We start from the raw sequence: 20,475 nt of genomic DNA, 5'->3' as shown, positions 1-20,475 counted from the left end.
CAGCTGACCCCCAGCCTTCAGAGACAGCACCGCACATCCAACAGCTGGCCTCAAGCCTTCAGAGACAGCACCGCACATCTAACAGCTGGCCCACAGCCTTCAGAGACAATACCGCACATCCAACAGCTGACCCCCAGCCTTCAGAGACAGCACCGCACATCCAACAGCTGGCCTCAAGCCTTCAGAGACAGCACCGCACATCTAACAGCTGACCCCCAGCCTTCAGAGACAGCACCGCACATCCAACAGCTGACCCCCAGCCTTCAGAGACAGCACCGCACATCTATAGCTGGCCTCCAGCCTTCAGAGACAGTCATGCTGGGTAGACCAGATGCCTGCTGCCTTCCTAGTTTCTCACACAAGCACTGGTGTGAGAGAAAACCTTCTGTTTTTAAGGTTCCCAAAGATTTGAAAGGAAGCACAGGTGGAAGATGGCCTTGACTGCAGGATTCACTCCACGTATTCCACTTCCTGGGACAGTGGGGTCATCGGAGAATGGTTTCTGGCCTCTGATACCAACAACTGAGATAAGAAAGCCTGAAGATCTGGAGGACGCATCCCTGTTGCAGATGCAGATTCACAACGTACACCTGTGACCATGGAGCAGATCTGGGGAGGCAGGGCCTGTGAGGGCCGATTGTGAAGGGAAGCTCCTGAGGGTCGGCTGTGAAATGCCCAGGGTCTGACCCCAAGGGGAACCAGGTCACCTGAGGTGGGGGCCGCGAGAGGCTGCAGGAGAACTGGGGAAGTGAGAGGATGCAGATAAACGTCACGAGCAGCTCTGACCAGAAGCTTAGGTAGGATGGAAAGTAAAGCCGGGGCAGTGAGAGGAGGGGGTAGTGTGGACGCCAGCAGACAAGAAGTGACCACAAGAAAAGCGGATGACTAGTGACGCCCGTCCCTGAGACTCGAGAGATGAGATCTGAGTAGAAGGCAGGGCTGAGTCTCAGCCGGGGACACAGGCAGCAGGAACAGGCCTGGGGTGAGGCATGGAGGTAGACAGACACGGGTGGAGAAAGGGCAGGAGAGCGGGGAGGCTCCTCAGTGCGGCCCCTTTCTCCTCCAGTCATCTAGCGTAGGGGAGCTTGGGGCTTAAGGAGATCACAGGGAAGGTTTAAAACAACCGATGCAGAGGAAAAGCAAGAGGGCCAGGAGAGGGGGAGGTGGCCAGGTACCAGTGAGCTCCCTGCCAGAGGCAAAGGCCACCCATCTACAGGATCTCAATGGGAGAAGAGCTCTGTCCACAAGGCAGCAGGCAGGGCAGGCGGTGGAGAGTCAGGCCGGGCTTCCAGGGTGAGGGCAGCTGAGGAGCGGACAGGGGAAGGCAGGGCTGCGGGCGGCACAGCTGAAGACAGAGCAGCTCACCTCCTGAACAGAAGGGGCTGGAGGGGCATGGGACACCGGGCAGTGAGTACCTGGGGATGTAAGAGGTAAAAGCCTGGAAGTAGGGGCAGAAGAGAGGCTTGGGAGGGGACTGGCGATGACATCAAGGAATCGAGAAGCCAAAGCTGTTGAGTGACTCCTGCGTGGGGACCCTGTGGCTGCCCAGGGTGGGCAAGGAGCTGGGGTGGAGCAAGGGGTGGAGAGCAGGACCCCAAGATAGGGGACCTTGCGGGGTGGGTAAAGGAACAGCCACAAGGACACCGGGGAACAGCAACGGGGAGGAGACAGGAAGGCACAGAACATCAGACGACACGTTCTTCAAACAAAGCTCTGGTTTACTGGGTGGCAGGAATCAAGCAGCAGAGCCCCTGGCAGAGCGCTGGCTGAGGCAAGGTGGCCAAGTGTGGCGGCAGGAGAGCAGTGAGCTGCAGGCAGCAGGGAGACACACACACACACACACACACACACACACACACACACACACACGGCCGGGCTGAAGGCCGGGTGCTGGGCTTTGCCTGTGCCACGTGACGGCAGAGAGGACCGTGGCACTGTGAGTTCATGTCCAAGGCACAGGCCCCCAGCGCTGCTCACGGCGGAGGGCGGGCTCCGTACCGCGTGGACGAGCGCGCGGGGATCTGACCCACTGCAGGTCTGAGGTGTGCACCCAGGTTCCTCAGCAGGCGAGTAAGCCTAGCCAGCAACCCAGCATCAAAACCACAAGTTCTTAGGTGATTTCTACTTGATGTAATAGTATTTTTTTAAAAAAAGAAAAGAAATTATTCTCCTGAAGTAGAAAATGACCCAGAAAAGGAAGCTGGTAGCTGGTGAAGTAGATAGAAATGAAGAGAACTAAATAAAAAACAACTATCTTTAACCAGGAAACAAGTTAGGATCCTTTAAGGAGTAGAATGTTAAATCTGATTGAGGTATTTGAAAGGAAAAAATCATTTAAAGAAATAAAGGCAAGTTGTTTGTCAAAAAGTTTTAGAGAACACTCCAACTAGGGTAATAAAAGGGGAAAAGCTGAACTGTTATTTTTGTATTTGAGGATTCCACAGACAGTGTGTCTTTCCAAACCACAAGTTTGAGGCAAGCGTTGAGTACATAATAGTATCTGCAACTTTAGAGATTACACATCTATGAAAGCACCCCTCCCAAATGGGAGAGGTTTTCAGCATTAGCACCCACTTCCCAATTCTGTCTTAAGAGTTAGATTTTGACTCGTATCAAATATCCAGTGTTTGTGGAGAATATGCCCCTAGAGCTGTGCGATCCAGGGGGTCACCACTGATCAAAGAGTATAAGGAAGAGAAGATTTCTGTGGGAAAGAAAAATAGAGTACGACCTTGACTACCTTTGAGAATGAGTTCAAATGCCAGCCCCGCTGCCCTCAGCTCTGGGACCCTGAGCAGGCACCTAGCCTCTTAGTTTCCTCACCTGTAAGTGGGTCCCAGTGTTCACCTTACTCTGTCCTGATGAGAACAGAAAGTACTTTGTGTAGATTATTCTAATTTCACCCTTTATCTAGAGATTAAGATTATAATTCAGGCTGACATACCCATGGCTTCCTTAATAAGGAAAGATTTCCTGATATAAGGGAAACAGAGTAACAGGTCAATACCAGAAGAATCTTATTCAATGATATTGACCTGAAAGGTACTTTAGTCACATGACTGCTAGAAATGACACTGTTCTTGGGAAATGTAACTAGAGAAAATTTACTTTATTACTAAATAATACATATAAGAAGAAATACGGAGAGGGTCAGTTTTAACTTATAATGCTTTTTATAGTTGTGAATATTTATTGAACTTGTTTATCTAAAAACAAACTTTAATATCAATTTTACCAATAAAGTTTTATTGATGTTTAGACTAGGAAGGTCTCTATGGATTTTAATATTAAAAAGACAATCCAAAATAAGGACTTCATTCTTATAAAGGTATGTGACAGGTATAGTATCCTAGTTTACTTAGGTATTTATGACAGAATTACTTATGGTGCTAATTTAAGGAAAGTGGGAAAATAGCAATGGTCATCAAATAACTGACTTTCATTTCCCCTCCAAAGCATTGTCATGGTCAAGGCGGTTCTGAAGGTGAATGTTAGTCTTCAAAATACCAAATACTTCTATCAGTTTCACAAAGACAGTAAGAACAAAGATTAAATGAAAGTATATTGTGTCTGCAAAATAAGAAAAATTTCACTCTTCCTACGAAGACCAGGGACTCTGACCTGTACACAACCATGGCGGGGCCCATGCCCTTTCCACAGCTCTGCTGCAGCTTCCACACTGGAGAAGAGACATCTAAGTGTGTCATCTACTTCAGTAAGATAACTAACTGGAAGAAATTAAGTTCAAACTGAACTGCAGCTGACATTTTTTTTGGAGACTAGGAGGCACCACTGCTGTAGAGGTCTATCTAACATTCAGGCTCCTCTGTCTGTGGAATTTTCCAGGCAAGAATACTGGGGTGGGTTGTCATTTCCTAACTCAGGGGATCTTCCAAACCCAGGAAGCGAACCTGCATCTCCTTTGTTTCCTTCACTGGCAAGCAGATTCTTTACCACTGAGCCACCTGGGAAGCCAGAAATACAGGCTTAAGACAATCATAGCCAGACATTACCTGCCTGTAAGTGGTCCAGGGCAGGCACTTGACCTAACTTGGCCCAATCACATAGGAAGGACGGACTTTATTTCATAAACATGGGAAAGCACTCCTCTTTTCTGTGGATGTAAACAAGGAAGGGTACTCAGATTACATGACTCAGGAAATGAGAGAAGAGGATAACACGGTCAGAGGAGAGAGAAGAGGATAACACGGTCAGAGGAGAGAGATGCTAAGAATTTAGGTCCGTGCTAACATGACTGTGCTTCTCAATCAAGCGGTCCTGAAACCTCATCTATAGCTATTTGCAAAAACACATTTTCATATCATCCATGCCACCTGCAGTTGGAAGCCTACTTGATAAAACGACCAAAAGAGCTAACTATTTACATCTATTAAACGGAAATTTTCTTATAAGCATAATTAAAAAGAATTTTTTTTTAAATTTTTGGTCATGTAGAGTCAATTTATAAACAGAGGTGGTTAAGTAAACATGGATATAAAACCAGGGGAGTACATTTAACAAATACATATTTAATAACTACCAACTGCTAGGTATTTTAATATTTGGTGAGCACAGATTCAGGTCACCTGGTGTCTGTCCATTCGGCGGGGAGAGGTCTGCCTGGGTGCCCCAGGCCCCAGGGCAGGGCGCAGGGCCCCCTGAAGAGCCTGATGGGCACACCGAGGCCTGCCTCTGGGCTCTTGTAGCTCCAGGCCGCCAGCTGCCATCTGACTGTTGCGTTCTCCGTACATTCAACTGAGCAGGGGTCAAGTGCTGCCACCCAAGAAGCACAGCAAAGGTGCCTGTGCACCCTCGGTTCCAAGGCACTGGAAGCTGATTTCAGATGTGACTTCTTGAGGGAAGTCCATTTACAAAAAGAATGCCTGGGTAACCTCTTTAGGGGACGTCTGAATTCGAGTTGCGTTTATGTCACATACAATGTAAAAACTGGTAGACTTCTACCGTAAAGAACAGAATTAAACTAACCTTCCAACTGGCTTTTCTGCTCACCCTGGCCTTCTGTTTCATGTTCTGTAGCAAGGAGGGAAACAGACCACCTACCTAGTGGAATCAAAGCAAAGGCTCATTCAGCCTTCCCCGCAGGCTGTCCAGGGACTGGTCACAGCATGAGAGACAGACAGCCAGACAAGCAATCCCCTGCTTTCAAAGAGTCTGTGGTCTGGTCTCAAAAGAGACAAGCTTTGTCACCATTGAGAGTTGACTGAATTGCAAAACAGATCTGCTAAGTCCCCACAGGCAGCAACGAGTGTTTCTTTTATGAGGACGGCTGTCATAACCCATGTAAGCAAGTGAACCAGAGAACCTACTGTAATGAAGTGAGCACATCGCGCATAATAATATTGTATATTACAACAAAAAAGGGAGACATGCTGTGTTTTTAAGTCCTCAGTCTCTTTTCTGGAAGATTAAAAATTCATACTTAAAAATGATAAACCTCCTTCTAAAATACATCCTCTCTGAACTTCCCTGGAGTCCAGTGGTTAAGAATTCACCTGCCAATGCAGGGGACACTGCTTTGATCCTTGGTCCAGGAAGATCTCACATGCCATGGAGCAACTGAGCCTGTGGCACCGACGGAGGCCCAGCAAAGCCAAACAAATAAAGTTAACTAATAAAATAATACTCTCACCATAAATTATTAGTACTTTATAAATGGTGTCCTTCCCTCCATATCTAAATATTAGCCACTTTAAATGCCCAAAACCTAGCACATAAGAGAAACAGAAAGTTATAAGGCTAAGGTCACTAAATGTCAACACATAGGTAGGTACCATTCTGAGCGCAGTGTTGCATCTGGCTCTGGCAGAGCAACCAAGTGTGATTCCTCCAGGTATCACATCTGTCATTATCAGGGATTTGTTTATTGGACAAATTTCTCTCAATGCAAACTTATTTTTGTTTTGAAAGCTCAGTGGGGATTACCAAGGGAGACAATTTGTAGAGACAGAGTCCTTTGACGTATGTGCTGTGCTGAAGTCCACTATCCTCTACATCTGTCTTTCGTGATCCATCTTTTAAATGACAGTACCCTGCACATCACTTCAGATTTTGATTCACAGCTAAAGAGAAGCAAAAGTATTCATCAAACACACAGAACTCAATCCATTACCAAGATGAGACTGGCAGGGAAAGCTGTGACATCCAAAGACAAGTGTTACAGGATGCATAGGAATCAAAGGTTTGCCCACAAACTATTTTCACTGGTGAGTATTCTAATGGTTATTAGAAGTGGGGAAAAAAAATCTATTATATCAGTCTGAGCAATTTCTAGAGGATGGTTTAAGAGAAAAGGAAAAAAACAAAGAAACTTCAGCTTCCTTCTTATTCCAAAAAATATTCAGAGCAAAGATTATCTCCTAGGCAAATGCGGAAAACAAGAGTCTGTGGAGTAGCCATGGGTAATCAGTTGGATTTGGGACATAGGCCAGGCTACCCCTAGGCCATCCACATGGAAGAAGTAGGTAGGAAGTTGAAACAAACGTATTTTAGCTTGAAGGACTGATGTGGCTAGAAATATTTAGGAGACTTCAGAGAAAGGCAAGCAACAGGCAAGGACTGGAATGCCTCACAGTTCAAAGGTACATGAAAAGTTCTCATAAACTTTTGATTTCTCAAAGACCAGTGTTTTCAAACTTCCATGGCCTGGCGGCACCACACAGAACAGTGCCCTGATAACGCAACTGTGGTCTTTAGACCAACAGCACCTGCGTGGCCAGGGAGCTGCGCAGGTGCAGAAGTGAATACGCAAAACCAGACTTTGCATCTTTAACACACCAGTGGGCTGTGGCACGTGCAGTTGAGAACCATGGTGGTAGTGTTCCCCAAATTCTGGCCTTTGTTCACCAATTTTCCATGGTGACAAAAATACAAGCATTTAAAATGACAAATTCATTCAATTGAGGGAAATACCCTTTATTCTGAGGTCACATGCTTCCTCTGTTGACATTTTTTATATGCCCTAACAAAATACAGTAATGGCAATTAAGTGATCTCCCTAACAGCAAGTTATCTCATACTTCACTGGAACCAAGGTGAATTTGAAGACGTATGTCCTGTGCCTAGAATATTCTGCTTACTCCACTTTGCCTTCTCAGGCCTAAATTTCTCCTTGAATCATACTCTGACTACTATGTATTGGTTTCCCATGGCTGCTATAACAAAATACCACAAACTGGATCGTTTATTTTGTAGTCTTCATAGTTCTAGGCTACAAGTCCCAAGTCAAGCTGCCAGTCAGCCTATCCGAGGACACCAGCGAAGGGCTCCCTCCTTGCCCCTCCCTAGCTTCTGGCGGCTGCTGGCCACTCTTGGTGCTCCTGGGCTTGTAGTTCTTCAAACCACATTCCTTCCTTCGTGAGTCCACATCCAAACTCCTCTCATTTTACAAGAACTCCAATGCATGAGAGCTCAGCCTAACCCGACATGACCTCCTCTGAACCTAATTACACCTATAAAGACCCTGTTTCCAAACAAGGTCACATTCACAGGGTGCCTGGGCTTAGGACCTGAACATACCTTTTGGGGGATACAATTCAACCCATGGCAGCATACAGTCATACATTTTAAAAAGAAAATATCCTGATAATTCTCAAAATTATATGGTAAATACTGTAATACTTTCAAACTAAAGCACAAAATAAAAATATTACGAGTACACTGTAATAAAGCTAGTACAAGACCAACAATGTGTGTTCTTGCTTCATAAACTGTTGTCATGGTAGAATGCATAAATTACAGCGTGTATAGAGAAGTGACTTAGATTTTTTTCCTCATTCTCAAACTGCCTCAGCCCTTAAATCTTTTTTTTTTTTTAATTTCTAGCATCTTCTATACCACTTACACTTTTTAGCTCCTTTCTGAACATCACTGCTTGATATTAATATTTGACTTGTTAGTTTTTGTCTCACAAATCTTGGTATCAGAAATCACCTAAAGCCAATCTGTGATCAACCAATCGAGCTCCTTGGGAAGTCCCAAGCCACATCAACTGGCCAGGCCTTTAAGAATGCTTAAAGTATCTGTGAAGCACTGTTTCAGTTTAGGGATAATCAGCAGGAACTTTCAGTCAGAAATCTGTATGCTTGAGATTTCAATGTTGTATTGCAATATTACATAAAGTATTACATAAGGTGTGGTATTCATGTGGTTGGTGCTTCTGGAGCAGCAAAATGTTGAACACTAGTCACTGGAGGGTGAAATACTGCCTTAAAAAGCTAAAAGGCATGCAGACACAGCTCATGAACAGTACACTGGTAAGCAATAGTTCTTCATTTTTCATCATATCCCTGTCAAACTACAGAGATTCCTTTTCCAGAAGAGAGAAAGTGAGCACAGAGTACTACGGAGTTTAAAGATTAGGAAAACATTCCTTTACCATCTACCTAAGAGGCAAACGTCTGGAAGGAGGGAAACTGTTTTCCATCTGGGAAACAATACTATGCAAATCTATCACTGATAAGTGAAGGTCATAGCTTGGTTTGGGGTGACTTTTATTTTGGGTTAGCACTGTGAAGTGCCACACTTGCTCTTGCTAAAACTAATTTTCTATGTGTTTCCCTTAATTTCTTCTATTAGAGGGAAGGTAAAAAGTAAAAACATATTTGGAAGCTACCATGAAATAAGAGTAATAAAGGTCAAAGCCTGATGAACAGAATTTGATCAGTTGACCTGTGATGCTCGATGAGCTCTGTCTGAAATGGAGATACCATGTTTTATCAAGGTTATCATTTCATACGAAATATGGTGTCTCCACTTCAGAGGAAATGGCAACCCACTCCAGAATTTTTGCCTGGAGAATCCCATGGACAGAGGAGCCTGGCAGGCTACAGTCCATGGGGTCACAAAGAGTTGGACACAACTGAAATGACTTAGCATGCAAACACTGTTTCATATGGGGGCTTCCCAGGTGATGCTAGTAGTAAAGAACCCGCCAGTCAATGCAGGAGACATAAGAGATGTGGGTTCTATCCCTGGGTTGGGAAGATCCCTGGAAGTGCGCATGGCAACCCACTCCAGTATTCTTGCCTGGAGAATGCCATGGAGAGAGGAGCCTGGAGGGCTACAGTCCATAGGGTCACAAAGAGTCGGACACGACTGAAGCAACTTAGCATGCATGTTTCACGTGAGACAGATGAAACACAAAAGCTCCATCTTCCAGTGCTCCTCCTAACTCATAACCCCACTTGGTTTCTTACTTGGACTCTGCACTGCTCCCATGTGCTCCTTCTCCACGTCAGAGAGGAAAAGAAAGTGTGGGGAAAGGAGCACTTGAAAAACAAAAAGCAAAAGCGTAACCAACACTTGCTGGAGAGGCAGACCACGTGGATGTGGCAAGTGCAGTAGCATGAGAGGCTCTGACAACACTGATCCTTACAAGCCAGGGGTGTGCTCTCGGACTCCCTAAACCTTCTAGGAATACCTGTCTTGCTCCCAGTGTTATCAAGAACAGGGCAGGTACCAGGCATAGGAGTGGCTGAAGGTGGAGCAAATGCCTGGGTGCTTGAGGGGCCTCAACCACAGTCCTCTTACAGGCATCCTGGATCCCTCAGGGCCTGGGCACTTGTAGACCAGTTCATGCCTCCGTGCCTCAGGTCTGAGTCACATTTCTTTTTAACATACCTTCAGAGACCACATTCCTTCAGAACTCCAGCCTGGGTTTGTTTGTTGTTTTTTTTAACATTCATTAGTATCATAAGTGGATTAACACTGTATCCCCCAATGGACTGTAAACTTGCCAAGACCAGAACCGTGCAGGTGGGTACCTTGCAGTGTTGGAAACCACACCAGCCCATAAAGCCGGTCCTATCTGCTGACAGAAAAGGGGCAGCACGCCAGGGCACACGGAAGACATGATGAATTTGACTAGAGGTAATGTTTTTGAACTCGAGCCCCTCACTGGGGCTGTAAAATCCAAATTAGACTTAATCTGAGAATGCACACATCTCAGAGTGACTCCAGACTGGTAAACACTAGTAAACCTTGATACAAAGCAGAGATGTACTCCATTGTTTATTCTTACCACGCAGGACAAAAACACACATTATGAATTGGGAAGGCTTTCGTTTATTAAAAAAAAAAAGGAAATCTCTGCTGGCTGCCTTCGGGTGTGAGTGCTACAGAAGAAGCAAAAATCAAGCAGAATAGGCTGTGCTTCCGAGGTGTTTATAGTCTTGCAAAGACACATTTATAAAGAGCCATCATACAGCTTGAAAGATCTCTGAAGGAAGAAATGCCTATCCATAAGTCCTTGTAATATCCGTGCAAAGGAAGGAATTTCAAGCAAGGAAAGGTCAAAGTGGAAGAGCCGAAGAACACACTCAACTGCAGGCGTCGTCCCAAGTCCTTCACATACCTAGCTAGGGACAATATCGCAGTCTCTAATGGGCTTCCCTAAACCCTGAACTAACATGAGACGAAGAAACGGAAACCCTACCGGCAAGTACGCGGAGAAGCAGCAAGCAGACCCTCGGAGAAGCAGATCACATAGCCGGGCTACCCTCGGGCGGCCGCGCCCCAGCACTGGGATCCCGGTCCCCGCGCCCCCGGCCCCGGCCCGCGCCCCCCGCCCCGTACCGTAGGTCTCGGACATGGCCGTCTGCGACATCTTGGGAGCGGCTCCGCCTCTCGCGGGGCGCCGCTGCGGCTCCGCCGAGCCGGCGGCAGGGAGGCCGGGGAGTCGGCCGCGCCTCGGTGGGGTACGCGAGGGGCAGGGGAGAGGAGGAGGGAGGGGCCCGCGGTCCCCAAGGCAACTGCCGGCCCCCAGCTGCTGCGGCCCCGCCGGACTGCGGGCTCCGCGCAGGCGCACGGCCTCGCCCCGCCGGTCTGGACGCCGAGGGGAGGGGCAGGGGCGGAGGGGAGGGGCAGGGGCGGAGGGGAGGGGCAGGGGCGGAGGGGAGGGGCAGGGGCGGAGGGAGGGCAGGGGCGGAGGGGAGGGGAGGGGCGGGAGGGGAGGGGCAGGGGCGGAGGGTAAGAGGGGGCGCGAGACCCAGTCCTCGCTGGGGGCGCGCGCACGGGGCGGCTGGGGCGGGTCCGGCGAGGGGCGTAGCCAAGCCGGGGGCGCGCGGGGGCGCGCGGCCCCTGCAATGTCTGCAAGGGTCGGGAGACGCCGGCGGCCCGCAGGCCCGGAGGTGACAGAAGGGGCTGGGGGTGTCCGGGGCTGAGCCAGCAGGGTCCGCTCCCTCACAGGGAAGGCTGAGTGCCCGCCTTGGAGAGGAAGGCCGCCCTTTGCCAGGTGGGCCGCCTCCGCAAAGACTTGGTCGTCGTCATCTGGGGCACTCCGCCAAGGAAGGACTTCCTCTGAGCTGTAATGATCAACCCGCGGCGGGGTGAATGTGTACCTAGGAGGCGGTGGCCGCAGGTGTCCAGCGGGAGGCCAGCGCTGCCGCCTGGGAGGCAGGCTGACTTGCCGGGGATGGAAGCTTTCACTCCTAACCTCCGGGCCCTCGCCGGTGGGGCTGAGCTGGCCTCTGGGGAAAGCTGACAAAATCTCAGGGTGTACCTGTTCCGAAGAGTCCCTAGAAAACTGTAGTCGTCACCCCTCTGCACTCCAATTTAGGGGAATGTGGCCTTTGGACAGGAAGCATCTCTCGGCCCTCAGCCGCGGGTGTATTTTCTACGGGTAGGAGTTGTTGGTTGAATATTTTGATGTAAGGAGTACAGCTGAATTCAGAATCCCCTTCTGTTGGCAATGTAGTGATAAACAGGAAAAGATTTTTGGATGGGATTTTGCTCCACTGGAGCATGATCAGGACCACGTGGTATCGCATAAGACTCAATCTTGTTCAAAAGACACAGTAGGTATGCCCTGGCTAACCTCCCAAGTGACGTGGGTGGTGGGGGCAATGCCAGAAAATACATTTTACTGAAGTCCATTTGAGTCTGTCCTCCAAATTGGCATCAGTCCTTCCCTGGTCATTCCTCTCCTCCCCAGCAGCTGTCTGGCTCTACATGGTTCCTCTCTCTGATTCTCCTAGAAAATAGATACTCTGCTTCTACATCACAGAGGAGCCCTTCCTGCGCCGCCTCCCCGCTGGGCAATGTGGTTCAGTTCAGTTCAGTTCAGTCATTCAGTCGTGTCCGACTCTTTGCGACCCCATGAATCGCAGCAAGCCAGGCCTCCCTGTCCTTCACCATCTCCTGGAGTTCACTCAAACTCACATCCATCAAGTCGGTGACGCCATCCAGCCATCTCATCCTCTGTCATCCCCTTCTCCTCCTGCCCCCAATCCCTCCCAGCATCAGAGTCTTTTCCAATGAGTCAACTCTTCGCATGAGGTGGCCAAAGTACTAGAGTTTCAGCTTTAGCATCATTCCTTCCAAAGAACACCCAGGACCGATCTCCTTTAGAATGGACTGGTTGGATCTCCTTGCAGTCCAAGGGACTCTCAAGAGTCTTCTCCAGCACCACAGTTTAAAAGCACCAATTCTTCGGGGCTCACAGTCCAACTTTCACATCCATACATGACCACTGGAAAAACCATAGCCTTGACTAGACGGACCTTTGTTGGCAAAGTAATGTCTCTGCATTTGAATATGCTATCTAGGTTGGTCATAACTTTCCTTCCAAGGAGTAAGCGTCTTTTAATTTCATGGCTGCAATCACCATCCACAGTGATTTTGGAGCCCCCAAAAATAAAGTCTGACACTGTTTCCACTGTTTCCCCATCTACTTCCATGAAGTGATGGGACCAGATGCCATGATCTTAGTTTTCTGAATGTTGAGCTTTAAGCCAACTTTTTCACTCTCCTCTTTCACTTTCATCAAAAGGCTTTTTAGTTCCTCTTCGCTTTCTGCCATAAGGGTGGTGTCATCTGCATATCTGAGGTTATTGATATTTCTCCCGGAAATCTTGATTCCAGCTTGTGCTTCTTCCAGCCCAGCATTTCTCATGATATACTCAACATATAAGTTAAATAAGCAGGGTGACAATAGACATCCTTGACGTACTCCCTTTCCTATTGAAAGGTTGTTGTTGAATCACACGAATACACCGGGATTCTTGGCCCCCGGAGGAGAAGAATTCAATCCGGGGCCAGAGACGAGGCTTGATCGCTTGGATCTTTTGTGTAATAAAGTTTTATTAAAGTATAAAGGAGATAGAGAAAGCTTCTGACATAGGCATCAGAAGGGGGCAGAAAGAGTACCCGCTTGCTAGTGTTAACAATGAGGTTATATAATCCAAAGAATGTCTGGAGGTTGTAAAGACCTCCTCCGACCTACTCCCATAATTTACATTTTAAGATAACAGAAGGTTGAATCCAAAGACTGTCCTTAGGCAGGATACATTATTGGTATATAATCCTAAGGAATGTGGAGAAAGAAAAAAAGTTTGTCCTTTTTTCCTCCTTGAGAATTCCAGACCCCTCTCTCCTCGGGGACCCCTAGACTCCCTATCAACCTGCCTAGGAAATGACTCTCTCACTATTTGGAACCAGTCTGTTGTTCCATGTCCAGTTCTAACTGTTACTTCCTGACCTGCATATAGGTTTCTCAAGAGGCAATGTGGTAGGAACTGTAGTTATCTAGGATTATTTTGTATATATCCCTGGTTCAGTGGCTGGAACACATTGTTACTTTCTTCAGGTTAGGGTTGATCTACACTCCTGAGTATAGTAGTCTTACTCTGATTAGAGCTATTTCAGAAGAAAGATAGTGATCCATTCTTTACATCTAAGTGTTCTTGTCAGGAACTTCTGTAGATGATAAGAAAGAAGTCACTGAGTTATTGAAACTGGACCTGATGAATTGTGAAACCTGGACAGAGTGATAGAAATAAAAATTAAATGACTGTTTCAAAACTGAGAGCGGGTTTCCTTAGAAGATGAATACTTAGATGGGCCTTCAGGAAAGATTGTTTGTTTTGGAAAAACCACCCGGAGAAGCCATTTTTGTCTTAGTTTGCAAATATAAAGCCAAACATCACAACTAGAAGGGGAAATACTCAAGAACTGAGGTTTGAAGGAGCTGGGCTTACTTGAATAATAATGGGAAAGGTGATTTGCATCTCAGCTACTTTTGAATCTTCGAGAGAAAATACGTTTCTCCTAAGTGTTCTTGGAGACTGCTTTGATTCTGAGGTGGTGATGATTGTGTGTAAGGGAAACTTACCACAAAATTAATTTGTGTTTTCTTCAGCTATTTTCTCCTTTCTCCTCACAGAAGGTTTCCATAAGCCAAGGCACACTGGAGATACTTCTGAGGGAAATGAAAGGAGAAGGATTTCTTCCAAAATAGATACTGCCTCCTCCTCAGGTCAGTGGGCACTTTCCTTTTTGTTCCCTGACATGCCTCACATTTAACAAGCAATTAGGAGCTTTGGAGATTGCCAGGCTCCAAAAAAGTCCTGTTGCCCAGGACTGGCAGAAGCCCACGTGGCTGGGGACAGTGGGACAGATGGGCTCCTAGGCACAGGGCCGGACCTGGAACCGTGGCCTAGTCCCCTGGAGGGGGCATTAGAAAGATCTAGAGATGAGAATCCTGCATGACCCTGACATTTCAGGGAGCAGTGACACTGGGAACAAAAGGACGTGGCATCTTGGCAGTGCCAGGCTTGGCGGAAGGCATTGGTCACGGTCTGTGTGGCAGTGACTTTCCATGGTAACTGAAAGCAAAGAACAGGAGCCAACTTGTGTTTGAGTGTTTGGGGACTCAGAAGTATCTGGATGATACTGTGAGAAAGTGCCAAGTTCTGCACAGGTTGGTGGAGTCTTGAAAAGGTCCCTTAGTTAAACACTCAGGCTGGTGACACCTGTGACATATAAGTCATATTTTTAAGGTGGAGGAGCCCGCAGAAGCTGCTGGGCTGGTTTGCCTTCTAGGGCCAAACAAGACTACCTCTGTAATGGGATATGTGTGGTGTCAGGGCGTATTCAGTCAGCATGGGCTAAGTCAGCTGTAGTAACAGAGAGGCCCCAACACGTCTGTGAAGGCCGTCTCTGCCTCAGCCTGCCTGCCCCGCTCCCTCGTCCTGGCAGAGACCCGGCTCTGCATGCTGTTGGCAGACCCAGGCTGACCCAAGGCTAAGCTGCACGTGTAGTCCCACCATCTCTGGGGCAGAAGAAGGACATGGCGCCACATGATTAGCTTGTGAGGACCAACTGGGAGCTGACAGAATCACTTTCTTTGACATTTTACAGGCCAAAGCAAGTGATGTGGTTACAGCTCAGGCAGAGAGCACAATGTCATTCTTGCTCCAGGAAGAGAGAAGAGGGTTGTGGAGAGATGTTTCCCTGCCCTCCCCTGCCACGCCATCCCTGGGAGCTCTCACCTGTGCAGGCAGCTCATTCTGCTTTTATTTTGAACAATTGCACTGAAGTATAGCTGACATTTAAACTACACACTTCAATAATTTTTGGTATCTGTGTATACCTGTTACTGCTACTTGGATGTCCCTGCTTCCAAGCCTTTAAGGTGGACAGAGGCATTTTTTAATGATTCTGTTTCATTTGCTTTTTGCTTATTAGGAATAAGTACTTGTGAGATTATGTTCGTGGTTGTTTTAGGGTCTTCAGTGGTTGTTTAGTGGTTGTTTTAGGTCTTGGGGCTTCCCTGGTGGCTCAGATGAAGAATCTGCCTGCAATGCAGGAGCCTTGGGTTCAATCCCTGGGTTGGAAAGATTCCCCTGGAGAAGGGAATGGCTACCCACTCCAGTATTCTTGCCTGGAGAATCCCATGGACAGAGGAGCTTGGTGGGCTACAGTCCATGGGGTCACCAAGAGTCAGCCGTGACTGAGCAACAATCACTTCACTTCACTTGGGGCTTCACTGGTAGCTTGGTGTTAAAGAGTCCGCCTGCCAGTACAGGAGACACAGGTTCAGGCCCAGGTCTCGGAGGATCCCACATGCCGAGGAGCAGCTGGGCCTGTGTGCCATAACGATTGAGCTTGTGCTGTAGAGCTCGGGAGCCACAGCTAATGAGGCCAGAGCACCCTAAAGTCCTTGCTCTGCAACAGGAGAGGCCACCGCACTGAGCAGCCCTCACACTGCTGCTGGAGAGTAGCCCCTGCTTGCTGCAACTAGAGAAAAAGCCCGTGTAGCAACGAAGACCCAGTGCAGCCAAAAATAAACAAAATTTTTCAGAAAAGAACAATTTTATAGTAAATCCTTTACCTCATCACTGTCCACTTTCCATTCCCAGCAACTCACCCCTAACTTCCCCACCCACTGTGCTGTGCATCTTGTATCCTCACATTTCTTATACACCCCACATATGTTGTTGCTATTTTTGCTTTAAGCAGCCAGTTTACTCTCTTTTTAAAACTGTGATAAAGTTCCTCTCATGAAATTGACCATCTCAACCATCTGACTTGAAGAGTACAGTTCAGTCATTCAGGCCCTCTGTGACTGTGGGGGATTGGTCTCAGCAGCCCCTGTGGATACCCAAATCCATGGATGCTCAATCCTTTGGATAAAACGATGTGGCGCAGTTGGTCCTCTGCTTCTGTGGTTCCACAGCCACAGATTCAACCAACCACAGAGGAAAATTTCAATCAGTGGTTGGTGGAATCTGTGGATGCGAAACCCATGCATAAGGGGGGTTCACTGTATATTTATTGAAAAAATCCATATATAAGTAGACCCATGCAGTTCAAACCTGCAGTGTTCAAGGGTCACCTCTATTTGCAGTGTTCAGCCATTACATCCTCCATTCACAAAATTCTTTCCATCTTGCAAAAATGTAACTGCACCCATTAAACACTGACTCCCATTCCCCTCACCTCCTACCCCAGAAAACGACCATTCCATTTCTCTGGCTACAAATCTGACTGCATCATGTGAATGCAATCACACATTTGTCCTTTTGTGACTGGCTTATTTCACTGGGCATCATGTCTTCCAGGCTCATCCATGTTGTAGCATGTGTCAAAATCTCCTTCCTATATATTCCACAGTATGTTTTACCACGTTTTCCAGCAAATTCCTTGTTCAACAATAAAAGCAAGCATTTCATACTGAGCCTATAGGTAGCATATCTAGGATTCCCCAGTCCCTAGTGAGAATGCAGATCTCCACTGCTGTGATTCCCCTTTTGCCTGCAGGACTTTCCCAGTGGATCTTGAAGCACAGATCTGCTGGTGATGCATTCTTTCAGCTTATGTCTATCTAAAACAGTCTTTATTTCATCTCTGTTTTTGAATATTTTTGATAAATTTTTATTTCTAAATTAATGTGTTTTCCCCCCTATTAAAATGTTCTCTGGCTTATGTTGTTTCTGGTCAGAAGTCTGCTGTCACTCTTATCTTTATACCTTTGTAGGCAAGGTGTCTTTTTCTCTCTGCCAGTACTTAAGATTTTATCTTCATTTCTGGTTTAAGCACTTTGATTATGATGTGCTGCAATGTGCTTTGGTGTGGTTTCCTTCATGGCTTTTGTCCTCCAGTTTCATTAAACTTCTTTAGGTGTGTGTGTGTATGAGTTTCTACTTTTTATCAGATTTGGAAGTTTTTCAGCCATTCTTTCTTGAGATAATCTTTCTTCCCCTCCCCTTCTTCTGCACTGGTGACTTAGACCACACCTATGTTTGAATTTGTTCCAGTTAATGGCTACTCTGTTCATATCTGGCCAGTCTTTCTGTCTGTGTTTCATTTTGGATAATTTCTGTTGCCCTATCTTTAAAATCACTAATCTTTCTTGTGGTGCTGTCAATCCCACCCAGGGTACTTTCTATTCCAGACATTGTAGTTTCACCTCTGGAAGTGGATCTTGGGTGTGTGTATGCCATGTTCAGTACTTGGTCTCTTATCCTCACTCGCTTCCTCATTAGTTGATCTCATCCGGTCGCAGGGCTTTCAATATCTTGTCAAGTTGATCCTTCCAGATCTTCCTCCTGCCTTCTGTATACAATCACTTACTTGATATCTCTCACTTAAACAAGTATGAGGTTTCTTAATACCCACAAAATAAAACCCAAACATCAAAGTACTCAGCAAACCCATGCCCTCTGTGGGCTTTCCTGTCTCAGCACACGGCAGTTTGCTCAGGACAAACCCTTGCAGTCCTCGACTCCACTGTCGCTTGTGCCTGCATGTGACCCTCAGCAAGTCTCCTGGGCTCCACCTTTATCATCCGTGCTGCCCCTCCCCGTGTACCCTCTGCTCCTTACTGGACTCTCTGCATCTCTCCTGACCTCCCTGCCTTCTACTTTCTATACAGCTGCTGGAGCAAGCCTATTAATATGTAGAGATGCTTTTGAACTGTGGTGTTGTAGAAGACTCTTGAGAGTCCCTTGGACTGCAAGGAGATCCAACCAGTCCTTTCTAAAGGAGATCAGTCCTGGGTGTTCTTTGGAAGGAATGATGCTAAAGCTGAAACTCCAGTACTTTGGCCACCTCATGTGAAGAGTTGACTCATTGGAAAAGACTCTGATGTTAGGAGGGATTGAGGGCAGGAGGAGAAGGGGACGCCAGAGGATGAGAGGCTGGATGGCGTCACCGACTTGATGGATGTGATTTTGAGTGAACTCCAGGAGATGGTGAAGGACAGGGAGGCCTGGAGTGCTGCAATTCATGGGGTCGCAAAGAGTCGGACACGACTGAGTGACTGAACTGAACTGAACTGAAGCAAAACATACAGCTTATTAAAAAGCAGAGACATTACTTTGCCAACAAAGGTCCGTCTAGTCAAAGCTATTGTTTTTCCAGTAGTCATGTAAGGATGTGAGAGTTGGAGCATAAAGAAAGCTGAGCACCGAAGAATTAATATTTTTGAACTGTGGTGTTGGAGAAGACTCTTGAGAGTCCCTTGGACTGCCAGGAGATCCAACCAGTCCATCTTAAAGGAGACCAGTCCTGGGTGTTCATTGGAAGGACTGATGCTGAAGCTGAAACTCCAATACTTTGGCCATCTGATGCGAAGAGCTGACTCATTTGAAAAGACCCTGATGCTGGGAAAGATTGAAGGCGGGAGAAGAAGGGGATGACAGAGGATGGGATGGTTGGATGGCATCACCGACTCAATGGACATGCATTTGAGTAAACTCTGGCAGTTGGTGATGGACAGGGAGGCCTGGCATGCTGCAGTCCATGGGGTTGCAAAGAGTTGGACACGACTGAGTGACTGAACTGAACTGAAGCAAAACATAAAAACAATCCTTTAGGGCAGCTGATAATGGTGGGGTTGGGGGGGCGATCATGCTCTACTCAGAAGCCTTCCTCTCATCACTTGCCAGGGCTCTGTGTCTGCCTCTCCTCTGATGCTCGCCTCCCACCCCCACCCCCACAAGTAGTCTCTTGGGTCTGATCACACAGGTCTTCTTCTTGTGTCTTGAACACACCAGGCATTTTCTGGCCTCAGGGCCTTTGCACATGTTCTTTCCTCTGCCTGAAATGCTCTTGTCCCAGACATCTCCCTGCTTATACCTCCAGAACCTTCATGTTTTCTGCTTATATGTCACCTCACTTTCAGGCCCTCACTTTCAGATATAAAAAGTGATTCCTCCCCTCCCCAGTCCTTCACACAGCTCCTACTTTGCCCCCTGCCACAACTGCAGCATTTACCCTGTGCATGAATTATTAGTATTAATATAGTGTCTGCTGTCCTCTAGGCTGTAAACTCTGTAAAGGAAGGGGATGTATTCATCTTATTTCCTGTTCTATCCTCATACCTAGAATAGTAGTGGTCACATAGCTTCAATAATTAAAAAGCTGTTGAATGAGGAATGACTGGAATAAAACTCAGAAGCTCTTTATTAATTTGGATTAATTTAATATAATGAACTTAATTTTAAACTTGTTCATTTATGGGAAATTTAAAAGTCAGTGTTTTATATGCCACCATGTAATTATGGAAAGATTGCAAGAAAGCCATTTGAAAGTATCATCTAATACTATTTATTGAGGACTTAAGCATCAGATGTAGTGCTAAGTGCTTTACATGTATTATAAAGCCCAATCCTCACAACAAACTCATAAGGTAGGTATCATCGCATTTTGCAGGTCAGGAATTAAAGGTCCAAATGGATATATATTTTGCCCCAGTTCTCACTGCCAGTATGTAGCAATGTTGGGATTTTTCTTGAAAGCCAAACTAAACTAGACATGTCTTCCTTTTATCTATAATCTGGGTAAGAGGAAAAAATGCAGTATAAAAGCCATCAAAAACACAGAAGCATGACTTGAAAATGCATTAAATTGTTTCAAGTAGGGGAACCTAAGAAAACAATGCTCCATGTGGGGGCTGTCTGTCTCTTCTCTTGACCCCCACAACACCTGCCCAGGTAGCTCTTGTCACCCTCCTTTACAGCCAAGGATGTGCCAATCCAGGTTTGCTTGGGCACCACCATGTTGAATGTATGGAGATGTGGGAGGGAGAGAGTTTATGGGAGCACTTCTGATTGTGAGACAGAATAGGCACTGAAGACTGAGCTCAAGGCTTTGGACTTCCCCTAAAAGCACGCAGACTTGTTGACCTGACCAGGATATACGGCAAACGCTCTATATGAGTACACATGGACAGTG

General features: G+C 46.8%; 1 protein-coding gene across 1 annotated transcript in view; it reads right to left on the bottom strand.

The window, feature by feature from the left end:
• RAB4A (RAB4A, member RAS oncogene family) overlaps window positions 1-10,667 on the bottom strand; it is a 42,101-nt gene extending 31,434 nt beyond the window's left edge. The window contains 1 exon segment of the mRNA NM_001038685.2: window positions 10,594-10,667. Coding sequence (NP_001033774.1) covers window positions 10,594-10,624 — 31 coding nt within the window. The 5' untranslated portion in view covers window positions 10,625-10,667.
• Window positions 10,668-20,475: the final 9,808 nt, after the last annotated feature.

The sequence above is a fragment of the Bos taurus genome, chromosome 28 (genome assembly GCF_002263795.3).
Source record: "Bos taurus isolate L1 Dominette 01449 registration number 42190680 breed Hereford chromosome 28, ARS-UCD2.0, whole genome shotgun sequence".
In the NCBI taxonomy this organism is placed as follows: domain Eukaryota; kingdom Metazoa; phylum Chordata; class Mammalia; order Artiodactyla; family Bovidae; genus Bos; species Bos taurus.
This window is presented reverse-complemented; position numbering and strand designations above follow the sequence as displayed.